Source organism: Hibiscus syriacus, unplaced genomic scaffold (assembly GCF_006381635.1).
Source record: "Hibiscus syriacus cultivar Baekdansim isolate YM2019G1 unplaced genomic scaffold, ASM638163v2 tig00110299_pilon, whole genome shotgun sequence".
Taxonomy (NCBI): Eukaryota; Viridiplantae; Streptophyta; class Magnoliopsida; order Malvales; family Malvaceae; genus Hibiscus; species Hibiscus syriacus.
The window spans coordinates 2,149,172-2,176,093 of NW_024062668.1; the positions used below are offsets into that span (position 1 = coordinate 2,149,172).

General features: G+C 32.6%; 1 protein-coding gene and 2 pseudogenes across 1 annotated transcript; 1 reads left to right on the forward strand and 2 right to left on the reverse strand.

Annotated features, from left to right (window-relative positions):
- Positions 1-280: 280 nt before the first annotated feature.
- On the reverse strand, positions 281-2,299 carry LOC120116476 (annotated as a pseudogene).
- A 10,536-nt stretch (positions 2,300-12,835) lies between these two features.
- Positions 12,836-14,404, reverse strand: LOC120116612 (extensin-2-like). Its single transcript, XM_039137043.1, has 4 exons — positions 14,281-14,404; positions 13,825-14,161; positions 13,234-13,680; positions 12,836-12,909 (listed from the first exon to the last, which is right to left on the reverse strand). Exons 1-4 carry the CDS (start codon positions 14,402-14,404, stop codon positions 12,879-12,881), a joined length of 939 nt encoding a protein of 312 aa, XP_038992974.1. The 3' UTR covers positions 12,836-12,878.
- A 1,542-nt stretch (positions 14,405-15,946) lies between these two features.
- On the forward strand, positions 15,947-17,602 carry LOC120116614 (annotated as a pseudogene).
- Positions 17,603-26,922: the final 9,320 nt, after the last annotated feature.

A 26,922-nucleotide genomic window follows, 5' to 3' on the forward strand; every position in this document is an offset into this window, starting at 1 on the left:
CCTATCGCATCATTAGCTTACCTCCTTTTTTTTCTTTCTTCACGTACAGTCTCTTCCTAACTGCCATTATCACACAAGCAGAAGAGGAAGAAGAACATGACACAGACTACTCTTCTTCTCTCTCAAACACACTCATATATATATATATATATATGTGTGATCAAATATATATATATATATATGATCAAATATAGATTTTATGTGCTGCTAAGTTGAACGCCTGCAGTAATTTATTAAAACGTAACCACTGAATTCAGATGATAATTCTACATTTCCCTGATTAGAATTACAGATGAGGAGTCTCTAGGAGTACCACCAAGCTAAAAGAAAACCCAGAAAACTAAATAAACGGAGGGGGTAGAAACTCCAATGGATCATAAAGGCTTATTGATATGTGTTACTGAGAGAATTCATTGTCCTGTTCGTTTTCAGAACCTGGTTCATCTTCTTCATCAAAGCAGTCAATCCCATAAGCCGAATGCCCATTCCCGAATTCTTTAATATGATCTTTGAGAGATCTCTTGTGTTTAAAATCAGACCCACAGCTACAATACCAGAGTTTCCCACAGTTCTTCTCGTGTGTCCTCCAATCACCTCGCACTGCAAAGCTCTTCCCGCATTTCCTGCACATGAAAGGCTTGATCCCATGCTTCCTCTTGTAATGTGTCTGAAGGGTTCTGAAATCTTTGAGTGGCTTCGAGCGAGGATGGTCGATGTTGTTCTGACACCCAGGTGCACAACAATAGCAAGGCAGCCTCAGCATTGCCGTCGGTTGGGTTCCCCTTAGTGACTCTGGCCCCTTCCTATACTGAGATCCATGCCCCCACATATGCATCTATACACATTTTTTTTCAGAAAAAAATCAAAGCAAATTTTGAATTCATCAAAGATCATGACAGGACCCCTTTTTAAAGAAAAGCAAAAGTGTTCTGCAAATCATGGGTTCCATCGAAAGAATATTTGCTTGCATTAATGGTCCATGGAACAAGAAACTTTCAGTAATAAGTCTAAACACAGCTTTCTGATTTTTTTTTCAAATAAAGAACCATTTTTTTCTCAACAGGACTAATTAGGGTTCCATTCCTATTGTGTGTTTGGAATGTATTTTCTCCGGCTATTATTGTATGCATTAAAAGAAGAGAAGACGAAATGGTAATTGTAACTTTATTAAAGAAGGGTTTTAGGGCTTTTTGATGAAGATTCATCTGATAAGCCTGGGTGGAAACTGGGATACTTACAGTTCTTGGACATCAACCAATGTGTGGAACACAAACTTCAAGGTACCAAAAAAAAGCATAAATCTTGTGTTGTTCAATCACATAAAGAGAGTTAGTGATCTTATTCTCAACTGGACCAGCTCTAGATTTATTCTTAATTTTCAAATCCCAACACCCACAAATCATGCAAAAGTAAAGGGATGGACTAAATGAAAGATTTAAGAAAAAATGTATACTTTATTCAAAGTGTTGAAAGCAGGAAAAAAAAGAAATATTTCATTAAAGTGTAAAAAAGAAGAAAAAGAGGAAAACCCTACGGACCCATATGTTCCTATCTTATAATCATAACCAGGCTTAGAATAAAAGTGAAGTGTTGAAATAAAAAAGAATAAAACATGGGTTTCCTTTCTATTTTGCCTTTAGATTTAAGGTTACCTGCATGTTGTTGTATCTGTTGAAGGTCTTGAAGCAAAGTGGGCATGAAAACTGAGTAGGTCCAATCAGAATCTGGGATGGAGTTGGGATCCAATATTGACCCTTGTTGAGGCTATTCGATAGGTATTGCGAAGCATTAACAGTGTCACGATCTTCTTTATCTGCGGCCGACTCCGAGTCTTGTTGATATAAGCAGCAGACGATGAGGTTGCAAATCTGGAGATCAAATCAGCAGCGGCAGCACAAGAAGTAGGGCTTGCAGGTGCGAGTCCCAAATGAAGAGCAACAGTGACGGTTTCTTCATCGTTTTCATTGCTTTTCTCCACTTCCATGGAAGAACTCACTTGTTGCTTTTTATCAAACTTCGTTGGAAGAAGAGGGAGAGCTTCTTTCAGTGGAGGGGAAGAAGGGTTCTCATGGAATATCGTGTTGGAGCAGCCCTTGTAGTAGTAGCCACTAACAGGAGCCAGTGGAGACGGACTCGAAGTGGATGGGGAGTGAGAGAAAGGGGTGAGATTGAACCAGCCATTGAAGTAATTGGAGTAAGGATCGGAATCAGACATGGTCTAGGAAAGGAGGAAGAAGAAGATAGGGTTTTGTTTTTAGGTTGAGGCTTGAGAGAGACCAAAAAGTTTATATGGGGGGACTCAATGAGATCACCAGAAAAAAAACCCAAAATTATAAGACTAAACAAAACAGAAAAATAATGGAAATGAATCTCGGGAAGTAGAAATAAGAAGATAAATGTTGAAGTGGTAGTACTTACTGTGGGAAAAGTGCAAGAAAAATGGTTTGTCACTCTAATTTAATGGTGGGGAAAGGGGAGTAAAGGCAGTCAGTAATTGGTTCTATAGTTTTGCCTCCCCCTTCTTACTCCCTGTTTCTCACTAACAGACAAAATGTTCTCCTTTAAAAGAAGCCATCTCCAATTTAAATAACATCTCAACATGATTTCATAAATTAAAAAGTTAAATTTAACTCGTTTAGGTTTTGTTTGTTTTTATGTAATTGATTTTTTAGAAAATATTTTTTTTAATTTTTGGTATTTAGTTAATAAAAAATAGATGATCAATGTAATTCATTTTCATATCTAGTTATCAATTTTATTTTGTTTTAGTACATGAACTTTTATTTATTTTAAAATCATATCTAAGTTTAACTTTTTGTTTTATTTTAGTACTCCGCCGTTAAAAATTTAATGACACTGTATTTTTATGAGTAAATTACATAATTCCTCATCAACTATCTTATCCTTCCGATCTTGGTCACTAAAATTTAAAAAAATTCAATTTAACTACTCAACTTTCAAACTGCTCACCTGTAATCACTCTAATATGTTTTATTAATAATTTTTGTAACATAGAATTTTTATTTTATTAATATATAATTAAAATGAAAAATTAAATTCAAAAGTTAGAGTGATTAAATTAGGAATAATTTTAAAGTTAAGTAATTAAATTTAAAAATTAAACTTCAATGATCAAAATAAGAGTGACAAGATAATTGAATGATGAATGATATAATTGACCTATAAAAAGGTGTCACATAAAATAGTTCCATTAAGTTTTTAGGGGTGAGATATCATACCAAAACAAAAAATAAAAGTTTACATACTAAAACTAAATAGGACTAATAGTTAAAGTGCTAAATGTGTAGTTTACGCATTATTTATGTAAAATAGAAAGAGGGAAAGAATTAGAGAAGATTTGGGATGGGTTAGTTGATTGGCCTCGGGAAACAGATAATGTAAACCGATCTGAAAGGAGCGAAGGCAACAGTTACTTGGGTGGGCGCGCTGTTGTCGGCTTGGCTCAGTACCTCGTCTTAAACTGTCCCCAACCAACTTCACTGTTCACACCCCTACTTAGAATGGTCAAAATATTCAAATTTAATTGATCGATTTGATTTGATTTGATTTGATCTTAAAAATATTAATGAATTTGGATAGAATTGAGATTAGAATTTTAGTCTAAAATTGAGATAGATTCAAGGCAGGATAAAAGCTAAAAACTATCGAGATAGGATGGGATCAAATATAAATATATTTTCAGATCAAAATCAAGACGACTAAAAATTGACCTACCACTCCCGGTGCCATCCTTACTCCCACTCTATTTCTCCATCTGAATATAATATATTACTATTTTTTTGTTATAGTTATAACCAGTGACGAATCTACTCTTATATTAAGGTGGTCACATATCTATTTTAAAAATTAAGTTTTTTATCAATTATTTATTTTATTAATTATGTTCACATTGAAGTTTTATTTGTGTTCACTCGTACGGAAATTTTATATTATCAATGCATGTGTATCTATTCTTGGAATATTTTTGAATCTACTACCAATTATAATTTAATATATGAATATATTTTTAAATTTGAAGTAAGTATAAAGTAATATCTATTTAAAGATAACTCTTAACTATTTGATATTGAAGATTTACACTTATGATAATTTGATCTCAAAAAATAACTTTTATCACCGAGATTATTTGATCTATCAATTCATCGGTGATCATTGAATTGATAAAGATGCGTAAATAAATAAAGAAGGCGTTATTTATGTGGTTCCGCGCAAGTGAAGTATATAAGAACTTGAGAACGACAATCGCGTACACAGCCCACTCGCATAGCATGGGGTCGGGTCACTCGGCCCGCCTCAATAATGTACTTTATGATATTCATAGGGAAAATAAAACATATTACCAAAGTTGTGTTTTTTTTTAATTTGAATATTGCAACAAATTAGTAATTAATTAATATTTAAACAACTCTTATTGATTAAGCAATACAATTAATGTTTTACTTCTTTAAAAATTTTAATAAATAATGAATTAAATGATGGTGTATTTTAATTTTTTTTATTGTATTTTATATTGATACTCTATCTCCGTCCCTTATAATTTCATAAGTTTGTCCTTCTAAAGTGTTATAAATTTGACTTGCCATAAAATATTGCATATGATGATGAAAGAGCTTGAATTGGGTGTAAAAGGTTTTTCTTCAAAAGTTTGAGAGCATTCAACAATTAGCACCCTTAACTTCCTATTATTTCATCCATATTTATCTTATAATCTATATTTAAAATTCATAATTGTCTTCTTAAATAATATAATCTCCCAGACTCGAATATTAGTTCTTCATTATGAATATAATATACTTATTATAACCTTTTTGGTTATAATCTCCCAACACTGATAACCTTTTTGGAGCCACGAGTCAAAAAATGATTTTTCATGCATGCATGCAGAGTAAAATGTAATGTTTTTGGTTAAACGCTAGGCGGAATTAATTAACTTGGGAAGATTAGTTTGACAATTGACATGCATGATTTTCCGAGGTAAACGTTGTCTTCTTTTCAACAAACATGCCGCCATGGTAGACTAAGGTGGTTTTTGTTTTTACTGTCTAAGGTCTGCAAAGTTCTTATGTATGCGCGGCACAGACGTGGCCTTATGTCTGCAAACGTCTTCTAATCTCTTCAAACAGGTTTTATATTTAATTTTATATTATATTATATTTGATTTTAATTTTAATATTAATTTTTTAAATAAATTAAATATTAATTTTTTAATATTATATTATAGATATTAATTTTTTAAATAAATAAAATATTAATTTTTTAATATTATATTATAGATATTTAATTTTATATCATATAAATTATTTTATATATTATTAAAATTTTATATTTATTTTAATTATTTTGATTTAAGTTTAAATATAATATTTTTTTGGATTTGTTATTTTTAAATTATATTTAAACTTTTTATACAACATGTAAGTATTTAAACCACATTGCTTAATAAAAAATGATTTCATTGTTTGATAATTAAGATTTTAAAATATAAAAAATTATAAATTATGTTTTTAAAATTTTAAAATATAATCAAAATTAAATAAAAAATAATCATAAAATAATTTTTATAAATTAAAAAATATTTTCTAAAAATATCATATAATTATAAAAATAAATTATGAATATATATTTTAAAAAAATTAAAAGTATTACATAATTGCATATTTTAAAAAAATCATATAATTTAATGATCATTTATTATATATTTTATTCTATAAAACTTATAAAACTAATAATACATGTGATTATGTGAGACTTATAATAAAATTAATAAGGTGATGTTTGTTTTTCTAATAAATTTATTATTGTAGTTGTATGAAACATTTAAATTTCAGTATTGTAAAACTAAAATTATTTAAATCTCATTATTGCAAAACTCTTTTAAGTTTAAAAAATCAGTTTATTTATATTTCAGTTTATTTTAGCAGCCTGCAGACGTTAAAAAACAAACAGTCTTCTTCTTGCAAACTGCAGACTTTTAGTCCACCTCTTCTGCTGTAGATGTGATCCGCAGACTGCAGACTTTTTACCTCTGCAAAAACAAACACCGCCTAAGAAACAGGATGGGGTAAACAAATATAGATATTAGTTTTGAATGCACAAACTCTAATTTTAAAAATTATTTCCCGAGTATTAAAATGTGCTTAACAAATTAGTGTTTATTTTAAATAATATTTTCCGAGGTGGAGTTGGTGTTCCAATACGATCCCAATGTTCCCGAGACAGCACGAGTATGTTGGTAGTAATTTGTTTGAGAATCTCATTGAAACTTCATGTCTGTGTGTTGTTCTCTCATGTCCAAACATTTGCCTCTGTTTCCTCTAATACCGTCTCACAAAAGGCACCAACCAAACACTTTATACTTAAATACAAAATGATAATATTTAATAACTAATAGTTTTTGCGTGAAATACGAAAATGGTTCCTCGACTATTAAATGTTACAAAATATTCATTCAACTATGGAGTGTTGCCACTACAACAAAATATGTTTTTAGCGGCGTTTTTTCGTCATATAGCGGTGTTTTTAAGCGTCGATAAAAACCTTTCTAGCACGAAAACAAACGCTGCTAAAATAAAAGTCGCAAAAGTTTTGCGGCATTTGTGAACATAAAACGCCACTAAAGGTTATTCTTTTTAGCGACGTTTAAGAAAATGTTGCTATTTATCTTTTCTTTAGTGGCGTTTGTTCTCGAAAACGTTTCTATTTATCTTTTCTTTAGTGACGTTTGTTCCCAAAAATGCTGCAAAAGGTTAGGTCATTTAGCAGCGTTTTTTGGAACAACCGACGCAAAAAGGTTATGTCATTTTGTGGCGTTTTGGGAAGAAACGTCGCAAAAGGTAGGTAATTTAGTAGCATTTTTTAAAGTAAAACGTCGCAAAAAGTAGGTAATTTAGTGGCATTTTTAAGTAAAATGCCACAATTGTGTAGTCCATTAGTGGTGTTTTTTAATCTTAAAATGCTGCCAAATCAAAATGTTATTTTATGGTATTTATTACCTAAATTTAATATCATGTAACAATATTCAATAACAACTACCTTAAAATTTAATTACAATTCAAATTAAGTAAAAATAGTTGACAATAAAAGTTTACAAACAATTTTCCTTATTTGATGAAGCATCGTTAAGTTTTTACATGCACAATCTGTGAGTCTTCATTGCTCCTTCATGGGAAAGGAAGTAAAAAACCAGTTTTTCTTATTTGATGAAGCATCGTTAAGTTTTTCCTCCGTGTAAATTGTAAATGGAGAACCTCTTCATCCATTTCACCAAATAAATCCCCTAGCTCCAGGTAGGGGTGTTCAAATTTTCGAACTAATTCGGTTAACCGATCGAACCGAATTAGTTCGGTTAATTCGGTCGGCCACCGAATTAGTTCGGTCGGTTAACAGTTAAGAAAATTTTTAGAATTCAATTAACGGTTAATTCGGTTCGAAATCGGTTAATTAACTGAAATTAAATTTTAAATATATTATATATAACATATGAGCTTAGCCCAAACTATTTAAAACTCAATTAATAATTTAAGATTCAATAACTTTTAAACCTAAATCAATATTAATTAATTAAAATTATTATATAAAATTTTTTATTTTATAATTATATATTATTTAAATTAATTGTAAACTGTTTTTTTGAATTAAAAAATATTAAATATATTATATATAACATATGGGCTAAGCCCAAACCATTTAAAACCCAATTAATAATTTAAGATCCAATAACTTTTAAACTTAAATCAATATTAATTAATTAAAATATTTATATAAATTTTTTATTTTATAATTATATATTATTTAAATTAATTATAAACTATTTTTTGAATTAAAAAATATTTAATTTTTATATAAATTCGAAATTCTAAAAAAATTCGGTTAATTTGAAAATTAACCGAACTTTATTCGGTTCGGTTAATATTTTCGAAAAAAAGTTCGGTTCGGTTAACGGTTAAAGAAAAAAAAAGTTCGGTTAATTCGCCTAATGGTAGTTCGGTCGGTTCGGCTACCGAATTAACCGAATGAACAACCCTAGCTCCAGGTCACCAATAATACTCCTTGCACGCTTCAATGCTTCCCTTGAAATAGATAATGACCTTCCACCTACAGTATAAAACAAAAAAGATAGTTACCTGCAATATAAAACAAAAAAAGAGCTCGATTCATCAATTTCACGATCATCTTGGTAAATATACTAAATGATTTTAGTAACCTATGCTATTTGGTTTTTATAAAAACAGAGAAACCATTATCGATAAAAGTTCAATTCCTACATATTCCATATTTCTAATTCAGCTGCAAATTTTGAGATATAAAATAAAAAATAAATCACATATGTTTCTTTTCTAAATTGCAAAAAGGTTTTAGTTATTAAAAAATTAAAGTAAAAAAGAGAAGCATTTACTTGGAGTAACAGTAGAGGCAGTGTCGTTTTCATCGAGGATAGATAATGCTTGTGCAATTGAAGATTCTTTCAACGCTACAGATTTCCCCAATTCAATTATAAGCATTGGGTATTTATCTACTCTTCTACCATCGTTCTCAATAAGCTTCGAACATTCTGCGTAGGATCTATGAAATTTGAGATCACAAAATAAAAATATAGAGGTGAAAAGATTCAGAGATTATTACCTTGAAGCAAGAGATCGTTCATGGAAGGGAGTGGAGGAATCGGAGCTCCGTTCGGGTCGTCATCGGGTTTTGACGGCAGGAACGGACTGGAAGCCTCCTAGTGATAATATGATTCGGCGTTAGAGAAAATCTACCACGTGAACGTTCTGATGATATTGCTTAGGGATTGATTTCTTTTTATTGTGTCCATGCATATAAAAGTGAGTTTTAGCACTAATTCTTTTTACTCTGTGCATGACTCACTAATTCAGTTTCATTCACAACTCATAAATTAAAACCAGAAGCAGACCATGAAACTAGTTTACAGTCAACATGAAAATACTTGTCTAAATTCTGCATTGTCCATTAAAGCTAGTTATGGCTAGGTTTACAGTCAACATGCAAACGCTTGTCCAGAAACAGAAATAGACCATGAAGCTAGTTTACAATACAATCAATCGTGGGTTTACATTATGTCTCATTCATAAACATACGTGTAACATTTAGTATCTATTATTATTAGTTTTCTCTAAGTGATTAATTTGATTAATTAATTATATTCAGAATAGATTTGCCGATTAACTAAATTTTAAAAAAAAATCTTTAATCAACCCCGATCACTAATCGATTTATCAAACTAATTCAAATTGTGCACAACTGTCATTACTATTCTATGAAAGAATGAAGGTATTGATTATTCAAAAATCAAACTTGAAACTAATTATAGCTTTAATTGATGATATTAGAACAAGTCTTGTGCACATTACTTCATATTAGTTCTGTATCGAGTTAAAAGAAGGGAAACTGTGTTTCCTTTGTCTAGACCATGAAATGCGCTTAATTCATAGGTTAAATCGATAGCGAAAACCAGCATTTCTTTTCCAAGATTAGAGGAATCAGAAAAGTTCGACCACTACAATAGAAGCCAAATCCTTTGACTAAACCTTGTTTTGTTCACTCTCTTAACGCAACAACCATCCCACGAATTTACAATCAAAGCTCTTTACTTTTGAATAATAGGAAACAAACGCAAAACTCCCAAGTTCAACAAACAGAAAAACTCCAGCAAGCAACAACAAGATTTAATTTCAAATCAGAATCCAATGAGTTTTTATGAAGCAAACATAGTATTCTTCTTAGGGTTTTTAGTAACATGGATGCCATGAGAAGAGATTAAAAATGTACCTGGATTTTGAGCCTTTAGGAGCGACTGACAGTGTGATGGTGGTGACTGGCGGTGTGACAGTGGTGACTAGAGTGCCAATTTGACGAAGATGCTCGCTGAGGATGGAGGAAGAAAGGTTTAGGAAGAAACAAATTAGGAATAGGGGGAGGGGAGAGGGGATTTATGCATCCAAGACGACGTTTTAATAACAAATGCCACTAAAAATACGACTCTATTGTGGTATTTTAATAACAAACTCCACTAACGTGTGCTTCTACTGTGATGTTTCAACAACAAACGCCACTAACATGCGCCTATATTGCGGCATTTTAATAATAAACGCCACTAAGGTACGAATCTATTGTGGCGTTTTAGTAACAAACGCCACTAAGGTTCACCTCTATTGTGGTGTTTTTATAACAGATGCCACTAAGGTACGGCTCTGTAGTGCCGTTTTAGTGACAAACGCCACTAAGGTTCTCCTCTATTGCAGCGTTTCAGCAACAAAGTCACTAAGGTGCCTCTATTGTGGCGTTTTTATAACAAACATCTATAGCGGCATTTTAATGACAAACGTCGCTAATTTTGATATTCAATGGCGTTTTTTATAAGAACGCCGCTATATGTGAAATCTTACTGGCGTTTGTATTATAAACGCTGCGAAAAGCGCCATTATAGATACATTCTGCTGTAGTGTGCTTTGTTGAATCCCTCGATTATTAAAACTTAGAAAATGGTCACCCGACTGTTCATTATGTTCCAAACTTGTCCTTTTCCGTTAAAAAATGGAAGATATTTTGAGCTGAACGTTAACTTGTTGACTGTGATATGATAAAATTTAATCTCAAAATCTCAAACGGCTATCAAATCTCAGTCATCATGTTAACTTCTTGTTTAAACAACCGTCAATTTTTTTAACGAAAAATGACGAGTATGGAACACAATGAATAACCGAATGATCATTTTGTAACTTTTAATGGGTGAGCGACTCAACAAAGCAGTCCTCCATAATTGAGGGATCATTTTGTAACTTATAATTATCAATGGACTTAATAAAGCAACACCGTATAGTCGGGAGACTATTTGCCTTCTTTACCCTATTTTTTAGCTTGACGGTGCATGACGATTTTAGTTTTTTTAAGTGTTATTGATTTTTTATATTCAATTGAACTCTTAAATTGAAAAATCAAATCATTTAAGTTGTTAAATTAAGAAATCAAATCAATTAAATATTTTAACTACTTTTTATCTTAATAATTTCTTCTTAAAATATTACTATGATGTGGTACATCGTGATGTCATATATTATATCAACATTGTATTTAAAAGTAAGGTAAGTATAAGTTAAAGAATTACTTGATAAAATTTTAAAACAAAAGACTTATTTAAAAATATAACAACTTCATTAATTCTTTTTAGAAGCTTGAGGACTTTTGAGCCAATTTCTTATCTTCTAATTTGCTTTTCTGGCAACGTGGAGGGTAAATTAAGACTTGAGATTAAGTAAGTTTCCTTTTGACGTGACTTTTTAAAGGTGTTTTTAGGTGAAAACTTCTACCGCAAAATTAATATTTTTTGATTCAATAAATTATTGCTTAATAATTTATATTAATTATTAATGCCTTTTGTAATTTTTTATCAAAATAAGTATTTAACTAATTATATCGTAATAATTTTATATCCGAAAAAGTATTATTACTATATTTTTTCTTAATAAAATATTTCATATATAAAAATATTATTAATGAATTATCATAAATTTTTTTTTATAATTTTTATTATATTTTAAGTTTATATATTTTATATATTATAGTATTAATAAGTGTAAATATATTTTAAATATTATATTTTTAATTTACAACATAATAGATATTTTATCATTTTAAATTCACTTTTTAACAACAATACCAACCATTTAAATTTTAAGCTACATTTTTATATAACACTTTTAAAATTGCTTTTCTATAACAATTTTATAAATCACTTTTCAAATGCATTACCAAACTAACCCTAAGTGAGACCCGTTTTAACAGCCCAGTCAACGTATTATTGACAAACTATTTGATAGGATTAAAGTTGGATAATTATGAATTTTAGCTTTTCCTCTGAATGAAAATTGATAAAGTAATATCTTTATTTTAATTTATCAGAGTGTAGTTAACATTTATAAAAATGATCTAAATATTGGTAAATACATGGACTCAAATTTTTAAAAGAGTATATATTTTGATCATTTAATTAGTATAAAATTACAGTAACATATGCTTCGCAGCAAGCATATTCGATTTGAGCGTAATCACAAGAAACTAGAAAAATTAAAATCCCACACTTGAATTGGGAAACCCTTCATTTATTGTTTATTTGAATGTAGATATCTCTTATATGTGATGATACAGTTGTGGTGTTTAATTCAACTAGCAGTTTATTAATTAATCATCAGACCCCCTATTATTTAGTGTGACTTTTTAACAATATGGCATGTTTCTTTAATTAATATTTTAGGTAATTATGGTTTGAATAAAGTTATATTTTTAGAAAACTAATTCGAACGAGAGAATAATAATAAAGAGAATTCAAATTAGACGATCCAACATCTTAATACGTGAAGGCGTATAATTCTCAACGAATTTAAAGTAAGGTGATAGAGAAAATCACAAACAATTACAAAGTAAATATTCTTGAAAAACATAGTAAATTAATTACCCGCAAAGAGGGCTACGACTCGAAGGAATAACCACAAAGCTTGCAATAAACCAATTGATGACTTGATGTAGCTACAATCCCTTCTCTTATTAATCTTGGATTGAATCAAATAGTGGTTGAAATCATAAAGCATGTACAGAAATTGCTTCTGTTTTATTAAATAATTAGGGTTCTTTTAACTTGGCGCAAACATTCATATAGGTTGGAGGTGATATATGATGGTAAGGAAAGGGATGGGATGGAACGAATAGAGGTGGGGAGGAGACTTGAAGGTTTGAGGTGGAATCGAATATAATGAAGGACATAGAGGCTTACATATGCAATAAAGTTGAAATAAAGGAGATAGAGGAAAATGGAAAATTTAGATGACAAGTGGGTGATACGAAGTTTACTTGTAATACGTGGGAGGTGGAGGTGATTTGTAGACGTATGGACGAGGTGGGGGTGACTTGTACACATATGGAGACGGAGGTGGTGATTCATACTTGTATGGAGATGGTAGAGGTGACTTGTATACATATGAAGGAGGAGCCAGTGACTTGTATACATATGGAGGTCCTGATGATTCGTACTTGTATGGAGGAGGAGGAGGTTATTCATATTTGTATGGTGGAGGAAGGAGTGATTTGTACACATATGGAGGTGGAGGTAGTGATTCATGCTTGTATGGTGGAGGTGGTGGTGACTTGTATACATACAAAGGAGGAGGAGGTGATTTGTACTTGTATGGAGGAGACGGCGATGATTCATATTTGTATGGAGGAGGTGGGGGTGACTTGTACACATATGGAGGTGTAGGTGGTAATTCGTACTTGTATGGAGGAGGTGGTGGTGACTTGTACACGTATGAAGGAGGAGATGGTGATTTGTATATGTACGGAGGTGGTGGTGGTGTCTTGTATACATATGGAGGAGGAGGTGGTGATTTGTACTTGTATGGAGGAGGATGTAGTGATTCATATTTATATGAGGAAGGTGGGAGTGACTTGTACACATATGGAGGTGGAGTTGGTGATTCGTAGTTGTATGGAAGAGGTGGAGGTGACTTGTACACATATGGAAGAGGAGGTGGTGATTTGTATATGTATGGAGGTGGTGGTGGTGACTCATATTTGTACGGAGGTGGTGGTGGTGATTTGTACTTGTACGGAGGTGGAGGTGGTGACTCGTAATTGTATGGGGGAGGTGGTAGCGATTTGTTCTTGTACATAGAATGAGGTGGTTGGTCATACTTGTACGGAGGTGGGGGTGACTTGTATTTGTATAGAGGTGAAGGTGGAGTCTCATACTTGTACAGAGGTGAAGTTGGAGACTCATACTTGTACGGAGGTGGTGGTGGTGACTTGTACTGGTATGGAGGTGGAGGTGGTGACTCGTACTTGTACGGAGGAGGTGCTGGCGACTTGTATTTGTATGGAGCTGGAGGTGGGGACTCATACTTGTACGGAGGTGGTGGTGGTGACTTGTACTTGTATGGAGGCGGAGGTGGTGACTCGTACTTGTACGGAGGAAGAGATGGTGACTTGTACTTGTATGGAGGTGAAGGTGGTGACTCGTACTTGTACGGAGGAAGAGGTGGTGGCTTGTATTTGTATGGAGGTGGAGACTCATATTTGTAAGGAGGAAGAGGCGGTGACTCGTATTTGTACAGAGAAAATGGTGGTGACTTTACTTGTACGGAGGTGGAGGTGAAGACTCATACTTGTACGGAGACGGTGGTGGTGACTTATAAGTGTATGGTGACAGAGTTGATGACTGGTACTTATATAAAGGTGGAGGAGACCACTTGCATAGATATGGAGGAGGTGGTGATGATTCATACTTGTATGGAGCCGGCTCGCCGTCGGCAGCAACATTGCTTATTATCAAGCACACTGCCAAGGCATAAGATAGGTATGACCAAATCTTGGCCATTTTGAGGGAATAAAGCACAAAAACTCCCAACTTCTTCGCACTTTCTATACCATACGAATCGAAGACTATTTGTTATCATGTATTGTGAACTACAACGGAGAGCTTGAAGTTTATATACTAAGCTCTCCAATATGCTATACCATTTTAAATTGGTCCATATGAAACTTCCTCTACCCATCCAAATAATTTATTTCCATATGTCTATCAAATGTCAAATTAATTATTGAAAAGGAGTGTGACATCCCACTAACTCCTATACTGGATTGTACTCGAAATGTTCTCAACAAACTTCTTAAATTAAAAAATTGTTGAAATCTTCAACTAAATATATCATTTCATATCTCACAAAACAGATTAAGTGAAAAGGGTGCAATTGGGTGGATCTTTTCTTTTCTTCATGTCAGTGAAACTCATTTTCTTCAATCACAATTCTCTTGTTCTTCCTGTGATTGCTATTCGGGAAATGAAAGTAATAATTGCAAAATTAATCTTTGAATTTAGTTACTTTTTTCATTTTAGTCATCAAATTTTAAGCTTAATTATACAAAGTCATAAATACTTTATTTTAATTTTATGCATATTATTTTCTAACCCCATCCTAACCGCAACCATAGGCTATGGTGATACTAATATGACTCAATGTAAGACTATTTTTAGCCGTCCGTTTTCATTTCTATCATTTATTTATTATTATATCTCCTTTGATCACATTCTGCATATGGCAAAAGATTACAATATTTCAATGGTAGTATCATAATGTAACAAAGATGCCTTTTCCTTCTTTTCCTCTTTTCAATCGCATCTTAAATGTGTGTATATGTGTCCCATATGCATAAATCAATTATTAAATTATTTTGCATGATTTGAAGTTAGTAACCATGCCCATATCTATACCTTCAAATGCAAGTGTGGGCTCATTAGATATTGAAAAGATGATTATGTGAATTAGAAGCAAATACAAAGATTTATATGTGATCGAAATAATAAGGCCACAACCGTTTATATTACATTATTTCTTTATAAAATTATTGTTATTATTTTTTTTTAATTTTCCTCCCGGTTTCAAGAGATTTCACTCTGACTAATCCAGAACGATCCACGTCGCACACCTAATTTTATTACGTGAGTCTCTAGACAAGAATTTCTACATATACAATGACTCAAATCCGAAATCTTGCTTAAGTGTATAAAGCTGCTTATTAGTTGAACCAACCCGTGTGATATAATTAAATTCTAATTAATATCCCTTATTTATTTATTTCCCTATTTATCTCTCTCAAAGTCCCCTTCCAAACCGTTTACTACTTAGACCCATCAACCAACTGTTTTTTGCTCCTTATATCTTTCCAAAATTCTAAGCAAACCCCCCCCCCCCAACCATCACCATCGTCATCATCACCATGAACCCTCCTCTCCTAACCCTTTCTCTTTCACTTTATAAAACCCATTTCACAAAACCCTGTCAGTTATCAAAAAATGGAATAACCCACAAACATTACATAACCCATTTCACAAAACCCTCACTTGTATTTGATTTCCATGATGAGGAAGCCTAACAATGGTGGTGCAACCGCTACTACTAACAAGCTTAGGAAAGGGTTGTGGTCACCGGAGGAAGATGAGAAGCTCATCAACTATATGTTAACCAATGGTCAAGGTTGTTGGAGCAATGTAGCCAGAAATGCTGGCCTGCAAAGGTGTGGCAAGAGCTGCCGCCTTCGTTGGATCAATTACCTGAGACCGGTCTCAAACGAGGCGCCATATCGCCTCCGGAAGAAGAGCTTATCATCCATTTGCATTCCATTCTCGGCAGCAGGTCTGCCCTTCATCCCTATCCTGCATGCATGCTTAACTTTTAGAAGAACACTAACTTGGTCAAATTCGGGTTTTGGTCCCTTTATTATGCTCAACTTTGGTCCTTTACGTTCGGTATTTTAAGCGGAACAGTTAACTATTTTGACTAACCAATGAAATTATAACAATAGAGAGACTAAATTATGTCAAATTAAAGAATCCCAAATATGAATATAGTGGGGGGATTAGAATCACAATTTGACCAAATTTGAATGAGTGTGATATATGCTGTTCTGGAGTAATCATTATAGAAATGGTCTAATTGCTTTCTTCATTGGGCACTGCGTTTCAACCCTGTTTATGATTTCATTGACAAGATAAGAGGTTTTGAGCAGTCATCTTCATCATTATAGTCCCCTCACCCCCATATCAGAAAGGAAACATAAAGCAGTACTTCTTTTCATCTCTTTTAAATGTTAATTACAATTTTGGTCCTTGTACTATATTCAAATTCCTATATTTTTAATTTTGGTCCCTCTAATTTTGTGATTTGAGAATCACAAAAGAGTAGTACCAATGAAGAGATATCCTTGTTTGGTTAATTGCTTTGAAAATACTCTAGCCCTATGTACCAACCGTTTGAGTTGAAGATACTCAAACCCTAAAATTATACCATGCTTTTCGGCTTGTATAGAACTAAAGCATCCATGCATGAAAAACATTGACCCTTGTTTCCAATCTTTGTTGTTTCAAAGGTGGTCTCAAATTGCGGCTCGCCTCCCTGGTCGTACCGACAATGAAATCAAGAACTTTTGGAATTCAACGATAAAGAAAAGGATCAAGAAATCGTCATCGTCGTCCTCACGGAACGCAAGCGATTCATGGACGTCGAGCCCTAACAATGAATCCCAGACCGTCGGCGGGTTCTTGTCTGTGGAGGAACAACGGGTTCTGCCCATGTACGTCGATTTGTCCTCGACTTTGTCCAACTCTTCTTTGCAATCCACGGTCTTGAATGTTGAATCCCACTGGACCATTGTTCGGTGCCACCACCGGATACTTTGCGACTAAGGTTAAGTCGGTACAAATCGCGACTGTTTCTACGGAGAAAATGAGATATTCGGTAACGTCAACAATGTGGAGGAACTATATATCCCTCCTTTAGAAACCGTTGGAGAAAACCTTAAAGTCGAAAATACATTTGATAGCGACATCGTCACCGCCGCTGTGACCACCATCACCAACATTAACAACAACCCTTTTAGCATAAAATCAGAGAACATAACGGCCAGCCCGGCCATCGGGAATTTTTGGCTAGGAGAAGAGCTTAAAGTTGGAGAATGGGATTTAGAGGACTTGATGAAAGATGTTTCTTCCTTTCCGTTTCTCGACTTCAAAATTTGAATTATTAAACAGTTAGGTCAAGAAATTAAAACCCCATAATCCATTTCCAAACCTTAAACCCTGTCTCTTTGATAGTGAAGAAAACTACAAAAATCCTAGATTCCGTCAATACTTACAAAACCAGTAGGTTTTTTCTTTTCTTTTTTTTGAGTTTTGCCTCTCACGAAAACATTTGTACGAGGTTGTAGGATAGCTAAGTCTGGAATAATAGTGGGATAGTATTAAATTACTGTTGCAATTTAATATAGTAATAATCTCCTAACGATTTAAAGTCATCATAATATCAAATTACATCTATAATATAGAAATATTGAGATTTTTAGAATGTATGTTATCGGTCATGGACTTGGGCAAGGCAAGTAAAGTGGTCGTCTTTTTTGAAAATTTACAATTATCATGTAATTTAAATTTTTCTAGTTGAAATATATATTTGTCCCCTAAGATTTTATAAATTTAAGTTTACCTCTTAAAACTTTATAAATTCTAATTTACCATTTTAATATAAAATCTTACGTATATTCTCGTATAATACATAACATCCACACAAATATCGCGGATACAAATACAATTTAGATTTATAAATGTGTCATGAAAATCTTTGTAAGTAATTATTTTATTATCAACAATAAGTGTATTTTGATTTGATTTTAAATGTATTAAATAAGCCATGTAAACAGAGTCGTGAATAAATGCAGTATTTTATCTCTACAGTAACGTAGTTGGCATGTTTAATTGTTAATTTATTTTGATTACATATAGAAGTAAATAGATGATTACATGAAAATATAAATGAAAAATATATGCAAATAAATAATACTTTCCTCGATAAAAATTAAAATAGGACTAAAGGGAGTACATAAATTCTAAAACTTAAAGAATTTATCAAATGGATTGAGGGGAGTGTTGTTCTTCCTAGAGATATTGGGTTCGAATAGATACATTTGCAGTCAGAAAAATCTTAAAACTTTATTTTTTTTCTTTTAACTTATTTTCACCTAGTGATCACATCACGTACTTTTTAAATTTTGTTAGACAGAATTCAAATTACAAATTCTAATCTTTTATTTGAATTGATAAGTTGTATAATTTTTTAAAATAAATAGATAATTTTATTTATCCAGAAAACATATATGTATTCATGGACAACTAAAGCCAAGGCAAAAATGAATATAAGCTTGTGTAATTATAAGATTAATTTGACGTGGTCGTCGAAACTAACTAAATTGAATGTCATACCATAAGTCTCCATTATTATACTATATGATAGATAATATAAAACCTACATGAATAAATAATGTATACAAATTTATACAAATATTTTTGTATAGGATAAGTTGAATATAATTATTACATAAAACTAAATATTAATTTATTAAAATATATTTTGTATAGGATAAGTTGAATATAATTATTACATAAAATATAAACATAATATAAATATAAGGGTTTTTCTATTTTTTTATTTTCTTACATAGGATGATATTAATTTTCCATTCAAGACTAGAAAGAGATTTATTTATGTTATAAAGATTGCATTTTGACAGAAATATATAAAAAAAACAAATTAAAAATCGTGTTCTTGAATTTAAATTTTATTATAATCACTTATATCTAATATATTTAGTGATTAATATAGATCGTATACTATAAACTACAAAGGTTAATTATAATGATAATCCTTTCATCATAATTTATTTCATTCATAGTGTTATAATTTAACCGTCGATGTTACTTAAAAAATCTGATACCTTATCTTATTAAAAAAACAAATAATTATAACACGAAATTCGTTAATAGTCACCTAATTACTTTGGGGGAATTATTAATTATTTTTTATACAATCTAAGACACCTAAATTAGCCTTTAATGGTTGAGATGTCCATATCCATTACCAAATTAAAATCTTGGATTGGAAATGAATTAAAATTGGAGGTTGGTGCAAAGAAGTAAGTATTAAGCAACACAATGCAAAGCCTACTATGACTTGAAAATTAATAGAACACTACATCAAAACAGGCTTTTTGCGGCATTTTTTTTACCTTTAGCGGCGTTAAGACACAACAAACGCCGCGAAAACCGTCGTTGAAAATAGCGCCGCTAAAGTTCGCGGCATATTTTTTAAAAAAAAACGCCGCAATGGGTATTGATATTTAGCGGCGTTTGTCACAAAAACGCCGTAATAGGTGTTGATATTTAGCGGCGTTTGTCATAAAAATGCCACAATAAATGTTGATATTTAGCGGCGTTTGTCATAAAAACGCCGCAATAGGTGTAGATATTTAGCGGCGTTTTTTAGACAAACGCCGCAATAGGTTATGATGTTTAGCGGTGTTTTTATCTAAAACACTACAGTAGGTGTTGATGTTTTGCGGCGTTTTCCCATAAACGCCGCAGTAGGTTTTGATGTTTTGCGGCGTTAAGGTCTGTATATAGAGGCGTTTCTAGGATAAAAACGCCGTTAAATGTATGGTATATTGTGGCGTTTTTTTTACAAACGCCACTAAATAAAACAGAATTTAACAGTCCTAAAAATTATGCTTGATTACCCCAAAACTATTTTTTCAACATGTTCCATTATCCAACAAACAAAACAATAATAACATCAAACTCTATATCCATAACAAACAACATCAAATCCAATATAATAAATAAAAGTTTTCATTAACGTAATACAAGTTCAGTTACACAAGGTTCAGTAGAATGCTCATAATATAAATGAGATTACGATGGTGAATTCTGAGGTTGCATTTTATGAATCATCAGCATCATATCATTGAGTCATTTTTTAAATTCTTGACATCTCTGCTAATATGCTGCTTCTCTTTGTGCTGCCGCTGCTTTTGCTGCTGCTTCTGCTGCTGCTCTCTCTACTTCCCTTGCTTCATTTTCCGCTTTCAAGTTAGCCATTTGTTGATCCATCTCAGCCAACTTTTCTTTTAAACGACAAACTTCTTGGTGGGAAGATCGAGACTGTGATGACATGTACTATGATGAACTGGATCCAAAATATTTGGTGGGAGTAACAAATGATCCTTGACAACGTACCCGACCATATTTTTCAGGACCCAAAACGTCATTAATAGCTTGGTTTTCAATGTCATCATCATTAACAATACCTTGACTCGAAGCAGTAACATGATACTCAGCCTTTTTCTCCCTCAATTTTTCCTAATAAAGTGAATAATTAATTAAAATAAAAATGTCATGGTACAAATATAAATAAAGTCTAGTAAATTTAAAACATCTACCCAAAAAACGTACCATAATTTCTATAGCGTCAGCAATCATAGGAGTGTTATCCTTCTTCGTATGTGTCATGTCGAAGAGTTGGATTCGACCAACTTTAGAACCGGATGTATTTTCCTACAATGTACCATAATATAATTACTATGAGTTAGTATGTACATGGAATACAAAAAACTATTTCAATATTCTATAATACCTCCTCATGAGCTATACAAGCAAAACTCTTCGATCCAGCCGTGTGCGTAAACTTTTGTTGTTGCCTGCTAGCAACAACAATATGCTCTCGGTCCTACAATGTCAAACAACCACTTTTAATGATGATTTACAATTCGTTACAATTATTTCTGAAAAATACATCATACCTATCCTTTTTGTGAACTCCAAAATCTGACTGCATCTTCCCATTGGTACCTGAGCATTCCTGGTGGGACTTTGCAACTTCTCTTCAAGGCTGAGATCATTCTTGAAGTATTTCTTCTTTAAGGAGCTCTTATGATCCCTCCATATCTTCCCTAACGTTTGCTTCACATGATCATCAGAGACCTCTAAAGAAAATTTCTTCTATATAACATATAAGTGTGCACTGTAAGTATAAATTAGTATTGAATTTCTATAGAGTATGAATTATAATGACATTATTACCTTAACAAAATCCAACGCTTGATTTTTGTTACTATTAGGCATTTCGCACCATGACTCGTAATTGATCGGTAACAGATTTGCATTACGTCCAACTATGCCTAAGTAACCTGCTAGAAGACGTGATTCTGGGCTAATAGGTTGACCGACATCGTTTCTTGAAACTTTGACACGATGCCCAGGAGAAAGTTGGTATAATTCCTTCAATGTTGTATGTCCTCGAGTCTTGCGCGTTCCAGCATTTTCAACTATATAAGAAATTATTCAATGCTAGTTTTGAAAATGAACAAAGTAGTAAATAATGTTTCGAAGATTACTTTGAATTTCTACGTCTTCTTCAACAGTTTTCGGAACTTCAGAAGACTCATGTGCATTCGATTCCTCGTTATTTCTTTCTTCATGGTCTTCAGAAGCTCGAACAACCCGCAAATTATTTATTTTTCTCCTCGGCATGATATCTATAATAAACAAACATGAGTAATAAAAAAAAAGAATTAATTAATGAATATATTGAAAGACAACATGTTAAAGGTTATAACATTATAAATAAATAAATGAAGATATAAAATTGTACAAAAGTCTTATATAATGTCAGTTGTCATAAATATCTTCATCAACGTCCTCCCGAACCCACTGAAATTGTGTTGTATTACTGATAGTTTCATCTAAGTTTTGTGGTAGTAGAGGTAAACTTTCTGATCTTGTTTCAATATCATCTATACTTCCATCCCCGATGTCTATCAAGTCTCTGGGAGTATTTCGAAGCACAACATACCAACCGTCATCCATTGGATCGTGACAATAAAATACTTGTTTCACTTGAGAAGAAAATACATATGGTTCATCCATCAAACGTTGACCCGTGTGAATTAATCGAGATAAATTCACCATTGTAAACCCGAATTTATCTCTTTTTATACATCTGTTTACATCAACCCAGTCACATCGAAACAACACAACCTTTCGTTTTCCATAATAATCTAACTCAATAATGTCCGTAAGATTTCCATAATAATCGACCTTCCCTCTTGCGATTATTGTCCCTTACAGTAGCATAACTTGTAGTTGACGAAGTAACTATGACTCCACAATTTTGTGTCTTCTTAATCTTTCACGAGATTTTGTGTGGAACCTGAACCCATTAATGAGGAAGGCATTATATCTTTTAACTATTCTATTCGGACCTTGAGAAAGCCATTTAACTTCTTCACTAACTTCTCTCCCACTCCAAACCTATTACACATGAATGGTGAATTAATTTGCATTGACGTCGATATAAAAAGCAAGACGTATATAATTTATAAGTGTTCCGTAAGATTTAGTTGCTTACTGTCTGGCCTAACCATTCATGAAAAGTTTCTGTGAATAACTTATGTAGCTCTCTCTCTTCGGGACAATGCTCGAGATCTCAATACTTCTTTAAACTCACTATAAAGAATATTATGTCATTAAATATTGATAAATATAAAAGATAAAGAGATTTCATTAGGATTGGGTCCGAAAGACTTACGTGTGAAAGAGATATATTGAATTGTGATGGAAAAGAACATATCGGTGTGCTTGTACCCAAGACGTGTCATCTAAGTGTGCAATTTCAACTTTCCCTAATGGTTGACCATAACTTCCAAAGAAATAATGTTGAGGTAAGTCATCAGTACTTAACACATCATTTCGATTTGGTCTAATCCATCTTGTTTCAACATCTTCCAAATATCTAGAGAAAAATATCATACATTCTTCTGCCAAATACCCTTAAGCAATTGATCATTCCAGATAATGCTTATTACGACAATAAGACTTCAACTTGCCCAAGAACCTATACACAAAACAACATACTACTTAAATACATTTGAGTGAGAGGTATAATCAGTAGTAATTTGAAACTTGTAATTCAAATAATACCTCTCTATAGGGTACATCCATCGATAGAAAACTGGACCACTAACTCTTGCTTCGTGAGAGATGAATTAGCAGATGCACCATAATTGTGAAGAATGAAGGTGGAAATATCTTCTCCAAGTTGCATAAAGTCAAGGTGACTCGATCTTGTAGTTTATCAAGTTCTTCAACCATTAGAACTTTCCCACATATGGCTTTATTATATTAGAAAGTTCAATGATACAAGATGTCACCTTACTCGACATGCAACCGCGAACAGCTACTGGCAGTAAATCTTGCATTAATATGTGATAATCATGTGACTTTAAACCATAAAGTCTTCGATCTTTAACACTGACACATCGAGAAATGTTTGATGCATACCCATCTGGGACTTTTATATCCTTCAACACCGTGCAAAACACTTATTTTTCTTTCTTTGAAAGAGAAAAAATAGAAGGCGGCAAGAAATTTCTTCCATTTGGACGTAATTACGGATGAAGATCATGTCGAATTCTCATGTCCACTAAGTCAAGTCAACTCTTAAGATTATCTTTAGATTTTCTGCCATCATTCAGAATGGTCTCGATAATATTCTACAAACATTCTTCTCAATATGAATTACATCAAGATTATGTCTCAAAATCTTCTTTTTCCAATAAGGCAACTCAGAAAATATATCATCTTTTTTCACAAGTCTACCTCGTTTGGATCATCCTCTTCATCAAACTCATCATCAGTTTGTTCATCAACTTCAACCTCTTCATTGACTTGCTTTGCCTTTTTCTTTGATCGTGCACTACTTGGTTGATTCATCTTTCCATAAGTAAAATTGATATTTTTCAACATTCTGAATATTTGAGAGCTGGTTGTTTGGTCAGGAGCATTTCGAAACTCTTCATCACCATTAAACATATTCTTTTGACTTCTAAATCTATGATTATCAAGTAACCACCGACGATGTCCCATATAAGAGAAATTCTTTCCATTAACCAACCACTTCGAACATATTTCTATAGCACAACAAGGACAAGCGTAACGACCTTTGGTACTCCAACCCGATAAATTTGCATACGTAGGAAAATCATTAATTGTCCATAATAAAGTCACGCGTAAATTAAAGTTCTCATTCGTCAACACATCGTACGTTTCGACCCCTTCCCATAACTGTTTCAACTCTGCAATTAGTGGCTGTATGTAAATATCAATATCATTTTCGGGGCCTTTCTCGCCGGGGATTATCATGGATAAGATGAAAGATGATTTTTTTATGCAAATCCAGGGAGGCAAATTGTATGGAACAAGTACAACAGGCCAAGTACTATACGAAGTACTCATGATTTTGAATGGATTAAACCCATCAGTTGCAAGACCGAGCCTGACATTTCGAGGATCTCTCGTAAAACTTGTTGTCAAATGACTTCCAAGATAAAGAATCCGCTGGATGCCATAATAATCCATCATCGGTTCTTCCATCATGATGCCACCTCATAGACTCAGCAATCTTGGAGGACATAAACAATCTTTATAGCCTAGGTATGAGAGGAAAATATCGTAAAATCTTAATCGGTTTCTTTCTTGATCGTGCTTGAGCTTCATCCTCAGTATCATTTTCTACCTCTCTAATCATCCATCGAGATTTTCCACATACATGGCAAGAGTCCTGATTTTTTCGATCACCCCAATACAACATACAATCATTCGGACAACTATGAATTTTGTCATATGCAAGAACCAAATATGTTACCATTTTCTTCATATCTTTACATGATTGAGGGATTTTTGCAAAAGGAAACACTTCTCCTAGTAACTCCAACAATTGCGTAAAGGAGTTACCAGTCCACCCTCCCAAGCATTTTAAGTGGAAAAGACGAATGCAGAAAGAAAACTTTGAAAACTTTGATCCCTCATAAAGTTGTTCATTCATTTCATTCAGCAACTTGTAAAACTTTGCCGCTTCTCCATTTGGCTCTTCAATACTTCTAATTCTTCACATCTCAATGAAATCATTAACATCATTATGACAATAATTTTCTGTAACATACTGCTGATGAGTGTGCATATTAAATGCATCTCCTAACATCCCTTCCATGTCATCTTCTCTAAAAGTTGGATGGTGAGAAGGAGCAGGATAAGTCGAATAACTCGTGGAAGCATATCTATCTGATACAAACTCTCCATGAAAGATCCATTTTCTATACCCCCGAACAAATCCAAAAATAACTAGATGCTCGTACACAACTTCACAAATGTGCCAGTTAATGTTAACACAGTTCTTATAAGGGCAAAGAATCATATTCTCTTGGCTTGCATTCAGAAAAGCTAAATTTAGAAATTTTTAGACTCCATTTCGATATTCGACGCTTACCCTTGAGAAATCCATCCAACTCTTATCCATTTCGTATTTCTGGAGTTTCAAATTCAAATATTAATTGCTAATATTATAGATAAATTTAGAACCTAAATAGAAACATTACATTGAATTCTATCACCGTCTCTCTTTGTGGATAATCTATAAATTCTAGAATAAATTCCAATTAGGTCTTAGATATACCCTGACCCTAAACTGGGAGAGTCACACCTGACCTAAACATTTTTCGATCAAACCTTTCAACCCCGACAATTAGTCCCCTTTCATTTTCCTAAACAATAGTTTTAACTTTCATGCTTTTATTAGAACTCTATACAATCATTTTTACTGTATGAACTAATCAATCTAAAAATTACTAAATCTTTATATTGATAATTAAAGTATTCTTATATTTAATTGTGGAGAGATTTAAATACAAATAATAAAATAACCTAACAACAAGTTATAAAGATATAACGTCCATTTATCCATCCCATGGTGAGTTGTTAGGATCGATTCTAATCATCTAAGAGTCTTTTTGATTATTTGGACGTCTCGAACAATTATAATCAACCTACTAAAAAATTAGGTAATTATATATAAAATTTAGATCAAATCATGAATTAAATTTTACAATTTTACCATTCAAAGAAACGAGGTTCAAAGAAACAAACCTGGGTAATGTTCACTAAAACTCTCTGAGAATCAACCTTTCAAGAAAAAAAATAGTAGACAAGTGCAAACAAAGGGTCCACAAATGTAGTATTCACTGATTTGGAGCTTTAAAAAACCTGAATTCACAAACACAAATAATTATCTAACATCAGTAAGGACTAACATTAACAAATTGACCCCATCAAAATTCTAACACCTCCCTTGGTCACATGTGTAAAGTTATATACAAACAACCAACAATAAGAGCTATAATCATTTCAACTTTAATTAAAAATCAGTTCAATATAAGTAACTTTCATCCACAATAAAAAATCACTGACAAGCAAGGTTTACATAAATCGATTCTGAAACTAAGAGTTGGTATATAGTTAGTTAGTGTATACTTTCTCCCCTACTTGTTTTAATATAAAATTGCACAAGTCACACATAACATGTTGATTGCAATGTGGGCAGCGCCAGATGGCTTCTAGAGTTTATGTCAACATAGTTATTGAAATCAAAGCACTACACCAAATCAAAGAAATTTTATAAA